This window comes from Thermobia domestica, chromosome 8 (genome assembly GCF_964235325.1).
Source record: "Thermobia domestica chromosome 8, izTheDome1.hap1.1, whole genome shotgun sequence".
Taxonomy (NCBI): Eukaryota; Metazoa; Arthropoda; class Insecta; order Zygentoma; family Lepismatidae; genus Thermobia; species Thermobia domestica.
This window is the reverse complement of record NC_137461.1, coordinates 241441139-241457284: the sequence shown is the minus strand read 5'-3', so window position 1 is coordinate 241457284 and position 16146 is coordinate 241441139. Positions and strand designations below refer to the sequence as shown.

Below are 16146 nucleotides of genomic sequence, written 5' to 3'. Positions count from 1 at the left end.
ACCCCTAAAATGGAGGTCGTAAAAGACCGTGGGCTCACGGTGCACGGTGGTCATTTTCTCAGTGGCTTGTGAGTTGGCTAAAACTGGCTCAGGTCTGTTCCAGATCGATCCATTTTCTACTACTAGTGTGAATAGAAGAATAATTCATCAACTCTTTGGCAATACTAACGCTATAAGAATCTTCCACTAATTTTTTTCGTGGTTTTCTCGTGTTTAACCTTTCGAAAATTTTCACATGTTTATTTTACGCAAAGTAGGCAAAGTACTATCTAACGTTCAATTAGGCATTTTTAGGCAAAATAAAACTTGGTGCAAGTTCTTTAATTTGTCATAATACCTTCACATACGACATTATTTTCCATTCTGAGCTAAGGAACAGAAATAGGTTTTTATCTAAAAATCCGATATCTTCATAAGTAACAGGTGTTCGTACTGTCACCAATAGATGGCATAACGATCGTGCTTTGCTAGGAACACGTGCTCTAATAATGTCACAGCAACACGTAGACTTCAGTCCTTCCCGACCAGAGTCCAATTTACTGTATATAGAGCATTACAATCGTACGTTTTCGTAGCCATAACCACGCAAGAATATTTCCTCTTCAGCCATTGAAATCAGTAGTCAAGCGATTAAAACAGATTTTTAATATCTAAACTTGCACTTATTCATATATTTAACCTCACAGTACAGGCTAGTAATTTAAAACTGTTCTGAACTGTACTGTATGCTTTAAAATATATTACAAGAACGGAAGTTAAATAATAAAGGTATTTTACACGCGTCAATATAACTTTACCGTATAATGTCTGTTAATTGCATTAAAAATAAAATGATGTACACTCATGTCCAAAATGATTGTCGCATATCTATAACTTTCTTCTTGTAAGAATATAATTTGATAGTGATTTTGCGGGGTACTTTTCATACTGAAACTATAAGTATAATCCGGAAATGTATATTTGTGGTAAATTTCATAAGAAAGAAGAATTATAAATACGAACATTAGAGTGGGTAAAACAAAATGTTGCTAAATGGACAAGGAAGTTTTATTTTCGTTTTATTGTTCTTATTTACTGCTCTTTGGACATGAAATTTGCCGCACACATGTCATTGCCGATTATATACATACTAACATTATAAGCAATACCTGGCGAATTCGTTATCAAATTATATTTCTACAAGAACATATTTATAGACACGCGACAATAATTTTGGACATGAGTGTACATTACACTCTACCTACATATATTTTAAAAATAAACCAAATATATCGCTATTTTTTTACAATGATTTAAACTCTTCATTGATAATTAATTATATAAATGTGAAAAGGTAGACCTAAAAGAATCAAAGCTTAATAGCTTTTAGTTTTTAAATGTCACTAATGAATGAGTGCTTTGTAAATGAAATGAAATCTTTAAGTTTTACGTCCCACGTTTATGGCGGTTAGGCTAAAGGAGACGGTGATGATGAGAGATGAGTGAAAATGGTGGAAGGAAGAAAGTGGGAAGAAATGGGAGAGCCCCGAGAAAACGCACGAGCACGGTGTTTGTCCTTCACAAAGTTCACTTGGCGAGGGCTGGGATCGAACCCGAGACCGCAAGCACCAGAGGTGAACGCTCTTCCACTGAGCCATTGCGCCCCCGTGATTACTTTACTTTGGCATAGACACGCTTTTATGAAGACGATACAAGTCAAGTAGGAATATCGGTAAATTTTATTACCTTATTTAGTTGTTTATTTATTTTTAGCACTGGGACGAATAGTCGAAAGCCTACTGTATTAGAAAGGAAAAAAATAAAATACCTTATTAATGAACTTTACAATTTCGTACTGATAAATGCCTGATGTGTGTACTTTTTATTATTTAGGGATCGAACGCATAAATCTTGATCTCTTTTTCAGTGAGTTACTTCTGAATACCGTAAATGCAACCATGCGAAGCCATAGACAGGTTGTTAATTGTTACACTAGTAATTCAAACAGATATGAGATACTAATAAGCGGAGAATAGTAAAATAATGAAAAATACATTTTCGAATTTTATAAAGACACATATAAAGATACTGGTTTGATTGCACCGGAAGTCATATGAACGGTGATCCAAAAAATATTTGTTAGATATCCTGGAGTTCAGTGGCAAATTAGAGCGTGAGCTGTGTGTTTTATAGTAGCTAGTTCCGGTAAATATTTTATTGTGAACCCAAATCATTGCATAAAGATTCATTTCTATTGTTTTTACTAGCCTTTCATTAAACCATCCGCCTCTTTTGCGTACAAGGTACAGATATTATACGTAAAACTACATTTTTCATTTCGTTTTTCACAACTACCTACACAGTGTATGTTAAAAGAGCAGTTCACATAGGCAATTCACATATCTTTAGTTTCATATACATAAATTATTAACTAATGAGAATATTGTTGGTAAAGTCTAATTTTTCCTTTTCAGATATAAAGTCACGTGAAATATCGAAACATTAATTTAGGTGGCATTTCCATTTTTAATTTTCGGATCAAAACAAGAAAATTTCTGCTTCCCTTCTGCAGTCTCTTCAAGTAGAGTACAGTGTCATCGAGTACTACGCATTCATACTGACGCCATTAATACATATCGGTTACGGAATGCTTAAACGGTTACCATGTACATAGCCACTGCACAGAGAAAAATCCGTTCTCCGGACAGCGGTATATTGTACAAATATACAGTATCCTCTTGCTTACTATAGAAATCAGTACGGAGCATACGTTATGCGTATGCTACATAGGCACTGCCCTTAGGTATTACATCATGCCGTTGCAGGATGTCTGACATCTAACAGTTTTCCGTACATCACATGCATATACTTATGTTACCTTCGTCAGCTATATGTCATATACGTCCATTTGTATGTGAGATCCTGACCACCTACATTATTTCATACGGAAAGTACGTATAGACGGAAAACTTATACAGAAAGTATTATAAAACATGTGTTTTCAGTTATACGTCTGCTGTACGTTAAGTCCAAAAACTACAGGAATTACGCATGTAACCTATCTTTTTAATTATGCCACCTACAATTTTTTTTCTCAGTGTGCCTACAAAATAATTGCTACTACTACTACTGCTACTACTACTACTCTACTACTGCTAGTAGTAGTAGTAGTAGTAGTCGTACTTATTATTATTATTATTATTATTATTATTATTATTATTATTATTATTATTATTATTATTATTATTATTATTATTATTATTATATCTCGGTTTAAACCGCCTTCAACTTACAAGTTAGTAATCTGACGGCCGTCTCTGACAAGTGCAGATTATCTGAAGACTTCTTCTTGTCCAAAGAACTTTCTGACCATATGACGTGTCTAGTATTAAACCCCGCACTGATTTTTGCAGATTTGTTAGATGTTTTGCATTTATCTGTTCAAGTTGTGTCACAGTACTGTTAGGGACAATTTCTGTAGATACGATAATGATTGGTCTTATTATAACTTTATGACGTATCCATAACTTTTTGGTTTCGTCAGCCAGATCTTTATATTTGCTTATTTTAGTACTGAATGTTGTACTTATGTTATCAGTCAATGGTACTGGTACATCTACGAGGGTCATTTCTTGATCCATTTTATTGATAATAATGGTGTGTAGAGTTTGCATTTTCAAGTTCTGAACTTCGCTGGTATTTGTAATGAGGCTTGGTATCGGTGATTAGTTCCATATTGTGCGGCAAAAACTGGCAACATTGTGTCCTGTTGGATAGCCTGTGGGACCCATTATATCCCATGAGCCTGTGATGTGTTCCATTGTTTCTGGTGTGTTTCCCCATTATGTGCACTTTTCATGGTGTTACTTCTTGCTTGAACATGTATTTATGTACACTACTACTAATACTAATACTAATAATAATAATCTGTATTATTACTTTCAGGCATTAATTCGTTAATGATTTTGTTGAAGTATTAAGCCTATTTATACTTACTGGCACTGATGTTGAAGCGACCTTTCCCTGTGACCGGAAAGAAAGCGATGCGGCTGTCTGTCTTGTATGTTCCTTCAACATAAAAGTTTGGAAATTTCAGAACTGCTTGCACAAAGAGATTATTCGACTCATCTATGTTTACTCTGAAAAATAGAGTTGTAACAGTTGTTAATTTTTTAATTATATTATGTTTGATATGTAAATAGAGTTATTGTACAGACAATAGCATCAAAAAATGAAAAGAAGACATGTGTTTTTGGAAAGATACTTTTACAGTGACAAAATGTAGTTTGATGTTTTGAACTTTCGATATAAAGTTCCGATTCAACATAATGGTTTATGTATTTTAAATATGTTACACACATGTAGACTAAAGGGTGTTTTTGGAGGTGGAAAACTTATTCTGGTCTGGCAACATTATTATTAACTGACAACACTGTTTTCTATGACAGCTGATATTACTGATATTACAGTTCTCGGTTGTTTTGATTTTAATTTGGTTTGAAAATTCATCATTAAAAAGACTAATGCTGGAGTAACGTTTGCAAATTGTGCAAATTTACTTTCAAAACCATGGTTCAATTTGACAAACCCATCGAGATGGACCTGAACCGAAATGCACCTGTTAACTGGCCACCTGGTTCGTGCGATTTGATGCAATTAGGTTATTTTCTCTGGAGATACCAGAAACAATTGAGCACTTGGAAGCGAACATTCGACGAGTTATTGCCGAAATACAGCCTGATTTACTGAGAAGAGTGTGTGAAAATTGGACCTCCAGTTTACATGTACGCACCAGTCGCGGTGGCCACATGTCCGAAATCATATTCAGGCATAAAATAATCTGTCAAATAAGACCAATTTCATGGATATTAAAAACTCTTTTCAGTGTTTAGCTTCAACTTAAAATTCCCCGCTTCTAGGAAAAACACCCTTCATAAAATTATATAGACAAACATATGAAATTAAATATGGACTTAAAACCAGGGGTAAACTTACATCTGGAAAGATCGAGGGATGGATGACTTCACGCCGTCCCCCAAACCTATCTTTGTCCATTGTATTTTTTTTTTTTTTTTTTTTTGGAGGAAGTGGGAGACGCCAGAGATATTTTTTGGAAGTGGAATAACGGCGTTCCTCCCGTGTTCCTCCTCACTTTTACCCTTGCTTAAAACCATGGGGAAAAACATGTATGAAGGTGCCAAAACATAGAACACAATACAGTTGTTTAAATTATATAGGTTTAAACAGATACTGATAAAACAGTATTATTCTTACGAAAAGAGTGATTTTAATCACGAAGAAAAACTTAAATTATGATTTAACGTCTTATTTCATTTCTTTATCAAATTATTAGAACAAGTCCTCTGTTAGCATCTCGCAGAAAGCGATGACTTTTCACCTAATTTAAATGTCACTCTTCAATACACATATGCTGAACTTTTTCTATACTATGTATGTGTTTTCTTGTGGGAGGCTGCGTTTTCAAGTTCAGTAAGAACATACTGCTCATATAGTTTTTGGATAGTGATAACACTGGTAAACTCTTTATTAATCTTGATAATGAAACCAAGGTTTCTGTACGTCTGGTCAATCATGTGGTTTGTATGTTTGTTAAATGTTAAATTTCTATCATGTTATAGTCGATAGTGAAGAAGTAAAGCCTATAAATGGGAATAACTCATTCCTTTTTTGATAATTAATTCCTTAGGCATATCATTTTACCATCTATAGATCAAATGTAAATACGAGTAACATTATTTTTTTCTTTTTTAAATAATACAAGTTTATTTTTGTAGTGTAAGGCACATCAAGGACTCAATAAGACTTCAGAAAAATCTAAGCACAGCGATCTATGTTCATTTCAACACTGAGAAAAATTAAATCCGTATTTGAATCTTGTACGAAACGACTTCTGGCTATAATTTAACATGTTCAAAAATATCCTAAAGTGCGGTCAACAGAAAAGTGTCTAGTATACTTCCTAACAGTAGTTAATAGCAACTATCCTAAGAGGGATCAAAAATGTGCCAGAACTTTTGATGTATCCAAAGAGCATACGGGGAGAAACAACTTGTAAATATGTATCACAAGTACAGATACTGTACACAAGTACAAGAACTGTCCAAATCCTGTTCATACACTGATTTATATTGCTGCAGTTAAACTATGGGAGTATACTTCCCCATACAACAACAATGAGCAGAAAAGATAAAGTAGGTTTGAAATGTATTTAAACAATCTTATTTCCCTTTTATTATCGAAAAATCACCGTAAGCAGCTATGCAATAGACTAATTAACATTAATTTTTTTCTTACCTGTTTACGTCAATTTCAATATTTTTAAATCCTTCAACTCGAATGTTCTTTCCATTGATTTTCGCAGTGATAGGTCCTCTTTCATAAGTAATTATGACTTCAGGCACTAACAAAGGATCAATCGGCTCAATACCAAGTTCTTCGTCACCTGTAATACATAAGGACTTCGGTTTTATCAAGAATGATTCATTTGTAACATTTTCAAGTTTTACTATGTAGCATGCATCCTCCCACTCCACAGCGACTGATTGGTGTAGAGTTGCTTAGGTATCACCCTACCAGCACCACTACCAATCCTGCTTGTGTCAGACACGCTTTTGATTACTGGAATACCTTGCGGTGGCCAGTGTCATTGTGTTCCGGACAAATCCTCTGTGATGGTGTGTGGTGATTTTATTTTAGAATTGTTGGAATTGCAATCTGGGTACCTGAAGATGCGTTTTTTTTTTTTTTTTTTTTTTTTTTGTAAATGGGACAGCTGAGCTCGTACAAAACATTCGAACAGAAAAGAATGGTTTAAGGCACAGAGTACAAATTTGTTCTGAAAACTTAGTGAGGGAATCCTTGATTGATTCACAGAAAATTTGTACCTATCTTTCGAATTAGGATGGGGTTGTATATGTATTATAGCAAGGGATTACATAGTAAAAAATATTGGGTTAATTCAATTCAGTGTTAACACAGGTTAGTGGTTTCAGCCTGATTACTACTTTTGCGTGTTATTTCAATACTAAATGCCCACTATTGCAGTTAACACAGACTCTGTGCTCGTATTTGGCTCAGAGACGGTGGTATTACAAAGTTAGAATGAACGAAGCGCAGAAATAAGATCAGTGCTGATTTATACATATCTCATGAATTGTTAGTAACACTCCAGCAGGCATGCTGAAGACCATTCTATCTATTAAAATGCCACAAAAGCAATTTTATGAGGATAAATATAGAAATAGATGTGAATGTATGATACAACTGCAGACATTATAGCATTATGCTATAATCATAAGGATGGGGAGTAGGTACTATTTCAAGCGATGGCATTGCCTTTATTTTGGTTATGTGATCATATGAAGGACATTATAGCTTTAATGCTATAATCATAAATGAGGGGAATATATGAGATGGAAATGAAGTGCATCGGATATCACAACACGTGGGATATGTTAGTGGACGAATGAGCTTATCTTCCGGTCCTGGGGTGGCTCAGGACCATGATGGAGACAGTGGGAACCCTGTTAGAACAAAAGGACTACTGTGCAACATAGGATGGAAAGATGAGAGGTGAATAATAGTCTGTTTTATAAGCAGCAACGGCATGAAGATCGGTATGGTCAGGGGGTAAAGTGTAATGATATAAAGAAAATAGAAGGGAGAGTGAAGTATGATGAAGGGGGTGAGAGGGGGTATACGCTATATCAAATTTCATAGTATCTAAGAGGAGGGCATGTCGTTCCTCGAACCGTTTAGTAATATACTTCAGTCGGAGTGTTTCAAGGTGGTATAAAATATGGGGAAAAGTTAGGCGCTCATAAAGTTCATGTGTAGGGCTGGGTAATTTAATGCGGAATGCAATACGTAATGCATGACGTTCAAGAATTTTTAGTTTCTCGTAATAAAAGGGAGAGGCGTTAATCCAAGCCACGAACCCATACGTTAGTATTGGCCGGAGAAAAACCTTGTATGTGTTTAGGACGACAGATGATTTGAGGCCCCAAGTCGTTCCAGTTAAGCGTCGTAATAGATTCAATCTATTATAAGCTTTAGCGACAACCGTCTTTAAATGAGGACGCCAGGTAAGGTGTTTGTCGATGGTGAGACCAAGATATTTAACGTAATTAGCGGGTGTCAGGCGAGTGTCGTCAACGGTTAAATTGAGATAAGATGGATTTTTCTGAATTTTACTACGTTTTCCTGGAGGAAGAAGAAATAATGTTTGTGTTTTATCTGGATTTATCTTGAGCCTCCACTGGTTGCACCAGCTGACGAAGGAGTTGACAGCAGACTGCATAGCGGTATTAATTTGCTGTACTGTGTTCCCTAAGGCAATGAAGGCTGTATCGTCTGCGTATTGAAAAAGTTGGATGTTGTCTGGAAGTGGCGGTAAGTCTGCAACATATAGAAGATATAATAAAGGAGAAAGTGCTGAACCCTGAGGCACGCCGGAATGTAGAAAGATGGGATGTGAAAGAGCACTGTTGATTGAGATATAGGCCAATCTGCAAGAGAGAAAATTATAAATAAAACGGACGTAGGCGAGAGGAAGTTTGAAATTCAACAATTTAGCAATGATACCTTGGTGCCAAACTTTATCAAATGCTTTCTCAAGATCAAATAATACCAAGCAGGATGGTTTGATGGTGTTGTAATGATCAGTTATGATAGTGAGCATTCGTAAAAGTTGGTCGTTGATACAGTAATTTGGACGAAAGCCTGCTTGATGATTCGGGAGAAGGTTTTTAACAGAGAGGTGTTGATGGAGTCTGTGAACGAGAATACGTTCAAGAATTTTGCTGTAAATGGATGTTAATTGAATTGGTCTGTAAGAAGCAATGCTATTGGCAGGTTTGTCCGGCTTTTGAAACATTAGAACTTTCGAGGTTTTCCAGTGAGACGGTATGTAACCTGTTCTGAGTATAAATGTAAAAATGAGAGCTAAGAGGTGTAGGAGAATATACGGTCCTTCTTTGATATGGCGATATGTGATCGCATCTAATCCAGGGGCAGTATTGCGTTTTCGTGCTATGGTGTCTTGAATTTCGACTGTGGTGATGGGAGCTGTAAGTGGATGGTTAGCGGGAAGAGAGTGGGATGGATTTGGTTGAAGGTGAGGAGACTGAAAATTAACTTTTTCGACTGGATGAGTTTTTGACTGATTAGTAGATGGTAGAGGAGTGAAAATGGTTTGTAGATAATCGGCAAAGGCGTCCGCTTTATCTTTATCGGTATGAAGAGCTTTTTCATGGTGAATTAATGGATATGGTGTATGTGTCTTTTTTCCTGTTAGGATGTTGAATCTTTTCCAAAATTTCGTGGGGTGAGCAGTATCTGAAAGTTTATTGCAAGTGTCTATCCAACGCCGTTGTTTATATGCCCGTATGTAATTTCGGACTGTCCGTTGAAATTGTCTATGAAGCCGTAAGGATTCGACATTGCCGGTGAGTTGATAATCTCTATAGAGTTCTCTGGAACGACGAATAAGTGGAAGGTAATGGGGTGGGAGTTGAGGATGATGAGGAGAAATAGTTGACTTGGGAATATGGGAGTTTGCGGATGCCTGTATAGATGATGTGATAACGTCAAGCGCATGATATAATCCTTCTTCTGTAGTAGGGGCTTCTAAGTGTTCAAGACTGTGTGCAAGAGAAATGCGGTATGCTTCCCAGTCTGCTTTATCAAAACGTGGGATTTCACGTGATGGAATAGAATTAGAAAGGTTGGAGACTCGGCGTGTGATAGAAAGTTTAATTGGAAGGTGATCACTGCCCATCGGATCGAGTACGTGCACGGTGCGTCGGTCTATGAGATTATGCGAAACTATTACTACATCTGGTGTAGTGTTGGAAATATGTCTAGTTGGTTTGGGTAGTTGCAGAATAGTGCCGGTAGTATGGGTGGTAATGAAATCCTGGAAGTGGCGTTTTTGACGATCGGTACGGCTGCGAAAATTGATGTCAGCCATTATTACAAACATTCGGAAGTTATTGGAAATAAATTGAAAAAACCCAAAAGTTAAGCTCATGACCAGGGCGAATGTAGATTGTGGCAATGGTTACATAAAGGTTTGAAAAGTAGAGCGTAACAACCAAGTTTTCAGACAGATTTTGTATTGGAGGATGAAAGATGCGATATGGTAAGCTTCGAGGGAAACCAATAGCTACCCCACCATTTGCTCTGCGGGCTGGTATTGTGTTGTCATGGCGAAGTACATGATAATTTAAAACTTTGCCAGAGCGTGCAGCTGTAAGGTGAGTTTCGTTTAGTAAGAATGCATGAATGGTTTCCTCCAAAAGAAGTTGTTCAAACAAAGTCCTGTGTTCCTGTAAGGAGCTAATATTCAGAAACAATAAACTAATAGGGGAGTCCATGTCTGAAAACTCAATGTGGTTCAGTTGTAAGATCAGTGTTGAGAATAGAAGAGTGAAAATATACATTTTGACCAGAGTAAGTAGCTTGGAAGTTAACATTGAGGATTCTTTTGGCTGCCAGTTGAATTTGTTGGAAGACGTGTTGCCGTTGAAAGGGAAGAATATTTTGAAGTGCTGTAGTGAGAAAGGAAAGAAACTGGTTGATTTGAATTGGTTGAAAAACAGAAGTTGGCGTATCCATTGGATTGTCGGTAGGTGCCGTAACCTTTAAGGGCACAACTAGTTCTGGTTTGCTTGGTTCAGAACGGGGCCGTGCTTTGCACCTGTAGCTAAAAGTGGGATGAGCATCTCCACAAGTACTACATGCTGGCGGATTTTGGAGGTTTGGACAGGTTTTCGTGTTATGAAGTTGCGAGCAGTATCCGCATTTCGCAGGATTACGACATTCCGCTGTGCTATGCGAGTTATAAATTTGACATTTCTCGCAACGCAATGGAAGGGGAGCTGGGGTGTGTGATGGCTCCACTCTGTGGCGTTTTTTGTAAATGAAAGCTCCATTACAAAGTAAATCATCAATGGTCTCTTGAGAGCTGGTCAAAACGCGGACCATGTAAGTTGCGCCATGTACGCTTTTAATGCGTAAACACTTCAGAATGGAGTGCCCTTCAGCTTTTAGTTCCTCGCTGACTTCATCGTCGCTTATACTTGGTTCGACTCCACGTATGACCACTGATAAAGCAGGTTGTCTTCGTGGAGGAGGTTGCTGTTTTATATGTTTATCCGTTAGTTTCTGCAGGTTAGCGTTTTTCCCAAAAATTTCAAATAAGTATTTATTTCGAATAGTCGTGGCAAAGTTATGATCTGGTGATTTAATTATGATCCCGTTGCGAGTTTTAGTGATCTGAGTGACTTGTGCTCGAGTGAAATACTTTGTTAGTTGAAGAAAAATTTGCTTCTCGTTTTGGAACTTCGGATCATAATTAGTGAGTAGATAAGAATAGAACGTCGGCTTTGAGATATCTTCTAGAGAAGGAAACTGCTGTCTATCGTCAGGAGATGGTACGTCCATCTCCGTAGAGTGAGGTTGCACAGGTTGCGAAGAGTGGTGCTTTTTTGGCGGTGGCGATTTTTGCTGACTGCGAGTAGTTCGCGCTGGGGCTGGGGATCGCGACCGAGATCGGACACCGACCCGCGAACCCTTGCTGTTTTTGCGTTTATCAGTCTTGCTGATAGCACCAGTTGAAGCAGAAGGTGAGGGTGTTGTTTGCCCGGTGTCAATATCCATGGTCATCTAGATCGATGTGATGAAGCAACAAAGTGCGTAACTCAGATGAAGGTAGACTGAATGAGAAAATGAAATGATGCAATAGCCAAAAATAACTGGCCTCTCTCGGGTGAAACCCTCTATCTCGCCGCACCACTACGCCCGTAGCAATGATTGCCTGGTTGCGTCCACAACTCAGGATCGATCAAAGCCTAGACTCGATACCTAGGTACCTCGGCCGGAGAGTTGAGAGCCAAGTGGAAGTATGCAAAAGCAATTAATTTTTTTTTGCTAGTCGTAGACGACTAGCTCCCGCCCAAAGGGTACCGCCCTTTATATCGGGAAGTGGAGTAAAGGAATGATGGGGATTGGAAAATTGTGGATGGGTACTCGTAGATTTATTAAACTTTATTTCAACATTTTATTTTACATCATCATAAATATATTGGAGCATTTTCAGATCAAACAGACTAGTATATCATATAGTATGAGAAGGGTTGGACATTATGGCCGTTAACCATAATCATAGTTGAAGGTGGATGGGAATGAATGGTAATGAGGTGCACAAGACGTCACAGCAACGGGTTTTGTTAGCAAGACAGATGTGTGTTATCTTCTGATCCGGGGGCAACTCCGGATCTGATGGAGACAGGGGAAGCCCAGTTAAACAAGAGGACTACTGTGCATAAGATGGAATAATGCAAGGTGATGCCGTGTCAGTGATGTAGTCTGTGATGAAAAGATGGTCATGACTGTCAGGTGGTAAGGAGAAGTGGTACAAGGTAAATAGGAGCGAAAGAGGGGTATGACGGAGAATGACATCGGTTGGGTGTAAAGCAAAGTGATGCATCGTGTCTAGTAGGAGGGGATGATGAGTTTGAAAGCGAGTTGAGATGTAGCGGAGGCGTAGGGTTTCAAGGTGATAGAGTATGTGGGGAAATGGGGTGCGATCATAGAGTTCATGAGTTGGGCTGGGAAGGCGGATACGGAAAGCTAATCGGAGGGCGTGCCGTTCAAGAATTTGAAGTCTGGTATAAAATGAGGGAGCTGCGGCTATCCAGGCTGTAAAACCGAAGGTGAGAACTGGGCGGAGAAAAACTTTGTAGGTGGTTAATAAGGTATGTGTGTTCAATCCCCAGGTAGTACCAGTGATACGGCGTAAAAGGTTGAGGCGATTATAGGCTTTGGCGCAGATGGACGTGAGATGAGCAGTCCATTTAAGATGTCTGTCAAAAACTATACCAAGATAAGTGACGGTGTTTTGAGGCTGAAGAGGAACGTTGTCGACATGAACATGAAAGTTAGCAGGGTTGCGGTAGACGCGAGAGCGTTTGTTTGGAGGAAGAAAGATAATGGTTTGTGTTTTAGCAGCATTTAGGGTCAGTCGCCAGTGATTGCACCATGAGAGAAATGTGTCAATAGCAATCTGCAGAGTTCGATTTATCTCTTGGATAGTATTGGCTATGGCGAGAAAGGCTGTGTCATCTGCAAATTGATATAAACTGATATTTCTAGGCAAAATAGGAAAGTCGGCCACATATAACAGATATAATAACGGAGATAGTGAGGAACCTTGAGGAACACCAGAATGGAGAAATATAGGGTGCGAGAGGTGATTGTTGATAGATATATAACTAAGGCGGCAAGAAAGAAAGTGGAAGATGAAACGGATGTAACACAGAGAAAGGCGGTAAGAGAAGAGTTTGTACACAAGACCAAGATGCCACACCTTATCAAAAGCTTTTTCCAAATCGAATAAGACAAGGCAGGAAGGTTTGGATGTGTTGAACTGCATTGTGATATGGGTGGTAAGGCGCATAAGCTGATCATTGATACGATAAGAAGGTCGAAAGCCAGCTTGTGGAAGAGGAAGAAGATTATGATCGGAAAGATGACGATGTAGACGTGTGACAAGGATGCGTTCCAGAATTTTGCTGAATACAAGAGTGAGCTGAATAGGCCGGTAAGAAGAGACATCATGTGGAGGTTTGTTTGGTTTGGGAAACATTAGAGTGATCGATGATTTCCAGTGAGTCGGAATGTAGGCCGTACGCAAAATAAATGTGTAAATAACTGAAAGTAAATGGAGAAGAACATAGGGAGCCTCTTTGATATGTCGGTAAGAAATACGATCAGCGCCTGGAGCCGACTGACGTTTTCTGGCGACTGTACTGCGGATATCTTCGACCGTAATAGGGGCAGTAAGATAATTATTTGCAGGTAAATGGTGGTTGGAATTGGGTTGGAGATCGGGTGAAGAAAGATTGAGATTTTCTGCTGGATGACGGCGTATTGATGGGACAGGTGCAAGAGGAGTGAAAATGCCTTGAAGATAATCGGCAAAAGCATTTGCTTTAGCAGTATCGTCAGCGAGAGCTTCGTGTCCAGCTAAGAGAGGGTACGGTGTACGAGATGATCGGCCAGTGAGTTGGTGGAATCGCTTCCAGTACCTGGTAGGATGGGTGATGGTGGAAAGATCATTGCAGCCAGTGATCCAACGACGACGTTTATAAGCAACGAGGTAGTTGTGAACAGTGCGTTGATACTGACGGTGGAGACGAAGGGACTCAAGGTTACCAGTGTGAGTGAAGTCTCGATAATGTGCCCGGGAACGTTTGATAAGTGTAAGATACTGAGGAGGAAGAGCTGGTTTATAAACATGTGCGGTCCGATGTGGAATATTTTGGGCTGAGGCAGTATGGATGGAAGCTGTAATAGTATCTAATGCGATATAAAGGTCATCTTTTGTTTCGGGATCCGGGACATTTGCTAATTGATTTTGAAGTAAGGTGCGGTAACCGTTCCAGTTTGCTTTGTCGAACAGAAGATAAGAGCGTGGGGGTGGAGGAGTAGTGCGAGAAGCAGAACGTGGATTTGTAATGGTCAGAAGGACTGGCACATGGTCACTGCCAAGAGGATCCAGGACATCTAAGGTGCACCGAGCCTGTAGGTTGAGAGAAGTGATAACAACATCTGGTGTTGTATTACTACAAAGTCTGGTAGGCTTAGGTATCGGAAGAAAGTGTCCTGAAGTATGCGTTAGAAGGTAATTGCCGAAATCCTGTTGCTGGCGAGGAGTGCGACTGTGAAAATTCAGATCCGCTAGAATGATGTAAGTACGATAGTTATCTGAAATGTACTGAATGAACGGATAAGGAAGAGGATGTCCAGGACGGATGTAGATGGTCGCAACAGTGATGTTGAGCTGTTTGAAGTATAAAGTAGTAACTAGATGTTTGGGGAGTGGAGTTATGGGAAGAGTAGTGCAGCGAAAAGGAAGAGATGGTGAAAATCCTATGGCGACCCCACCACTTGCCCTCCTCGCTGGTATCAAGTTATCGTGTCGAAGCATAGTATAATTTGGCAGCTGTACGTGGGTGTGGGCCTTAAGATGTGTCTCGTTCAAAACAAAACACGCAACATGTTTTTCAAAGAGGAGCTGTTCAAATAAGATTTTATGTTGAGGTAAAGAACGGTTGTTCAAAAACAGAAAAGTAATGTCCATAATGATGTGAAGAAACCAGATGTTGTCGGAGAGTGTCTTAAACTTCTGTTTGCAACGGATCTGAATGAAAGTAAACAGTTTGGCCAGAGTAAGTAGCAGTGAAGTTGATGTTAAGTATGGCTTTGGCAGTTTGTTGGACTTGGCAAAGAATATGGTTGCGAAGTAGCGGATGAATGTTTTGGAGAGTAACAGTAAGAAAAGACAAGAATTGGGTGATTGTAATTGGTTGACAGATATCTTGAGGAACAGAAGCTGATTGAGTGATATGCGGTTTTAATGGTACCGTTAATTCGGACTTAAATGGATCCGCAGTAGGTTTAGCCTTGCATTTGTAACTGTAAGTAGGATGTCCAGTTTCATTACAGGTGGAACATTTAGGAGTTTCTTTCAGGTTAGAACAATTGCGGGTGCTATGAGGGCCAGCGCAGAATCCACATTTGAGTTGGTTTGGACATGCGCCGGTTGGATGATCGTTATATACTTGGCACTTTTCACACCGCATAGGAAGTGGAGCAGGAGAACGAGAAGGCTCGACACGATGACGTTTGCGGTAAATGAAGGCGCCATTTGAGAGAAGAGAGTCTATGGTGTCGTGAGAATTGGTTAAGACACGGACCATGTAGGTGTTTCCTTGTGCGTTTTTGATACGGATACATTTAATGATAGAATGTCCATCAAGCTGAAGTTCCTGACTGATTTCTTCATCTGTAAAGGACGGATCAACACCTCGGATGACAACTGACAAAGCAGGTTGTTTGCGTGGTGGCGGTGGTTGCTTGGCGGATGGAGTGTTGAGTTTAGAGATAGAAGCGTTTTTACCAAAGATTTCAAAGGAATAAGTATTGCGAAGGGTAGATGCAAATTGGTCGTCTGGTGTTTTAATTATTATGCCTTTCTGGGTGTAAATGATTTGTGCGATGTTCGTGCGAGGTATGTATTTGACAATGCGATGATACAACTTCTTGAGATCAAGATACTGAGGATCATAGTTGGTAAGAAGA

General features: G+C 39.0%; 1 protein-coding gene across 1 annotated transcript in view; it reads right to left on the bottom strand.

Annotated features, from left to right (window-relative positions):
- Nucleotides 1-16146, bottom strand: part of LOC145691971 (protein takeout-like) — a 55830-nt gene that overhangs the window by 21523 nt on the left and 18161 nt on the right. The window contains exons 3-4 of the mRNA XM_081767269.1: nucleotides 6295-6442; nucleotides 3976-4118 (exon numbers count right to left, since the gene is read on the bottom strand). Of these exons, the coding sequence (XP_081623395.1) occupies nucleotides 3976-4118; nucleotides 6295-6442 (291 nt within the window). The remainder of the gene's footprint in view (nucleotides 1-3975; nucleotides 4119-6294; nucleotides 6443-16146) is intronic.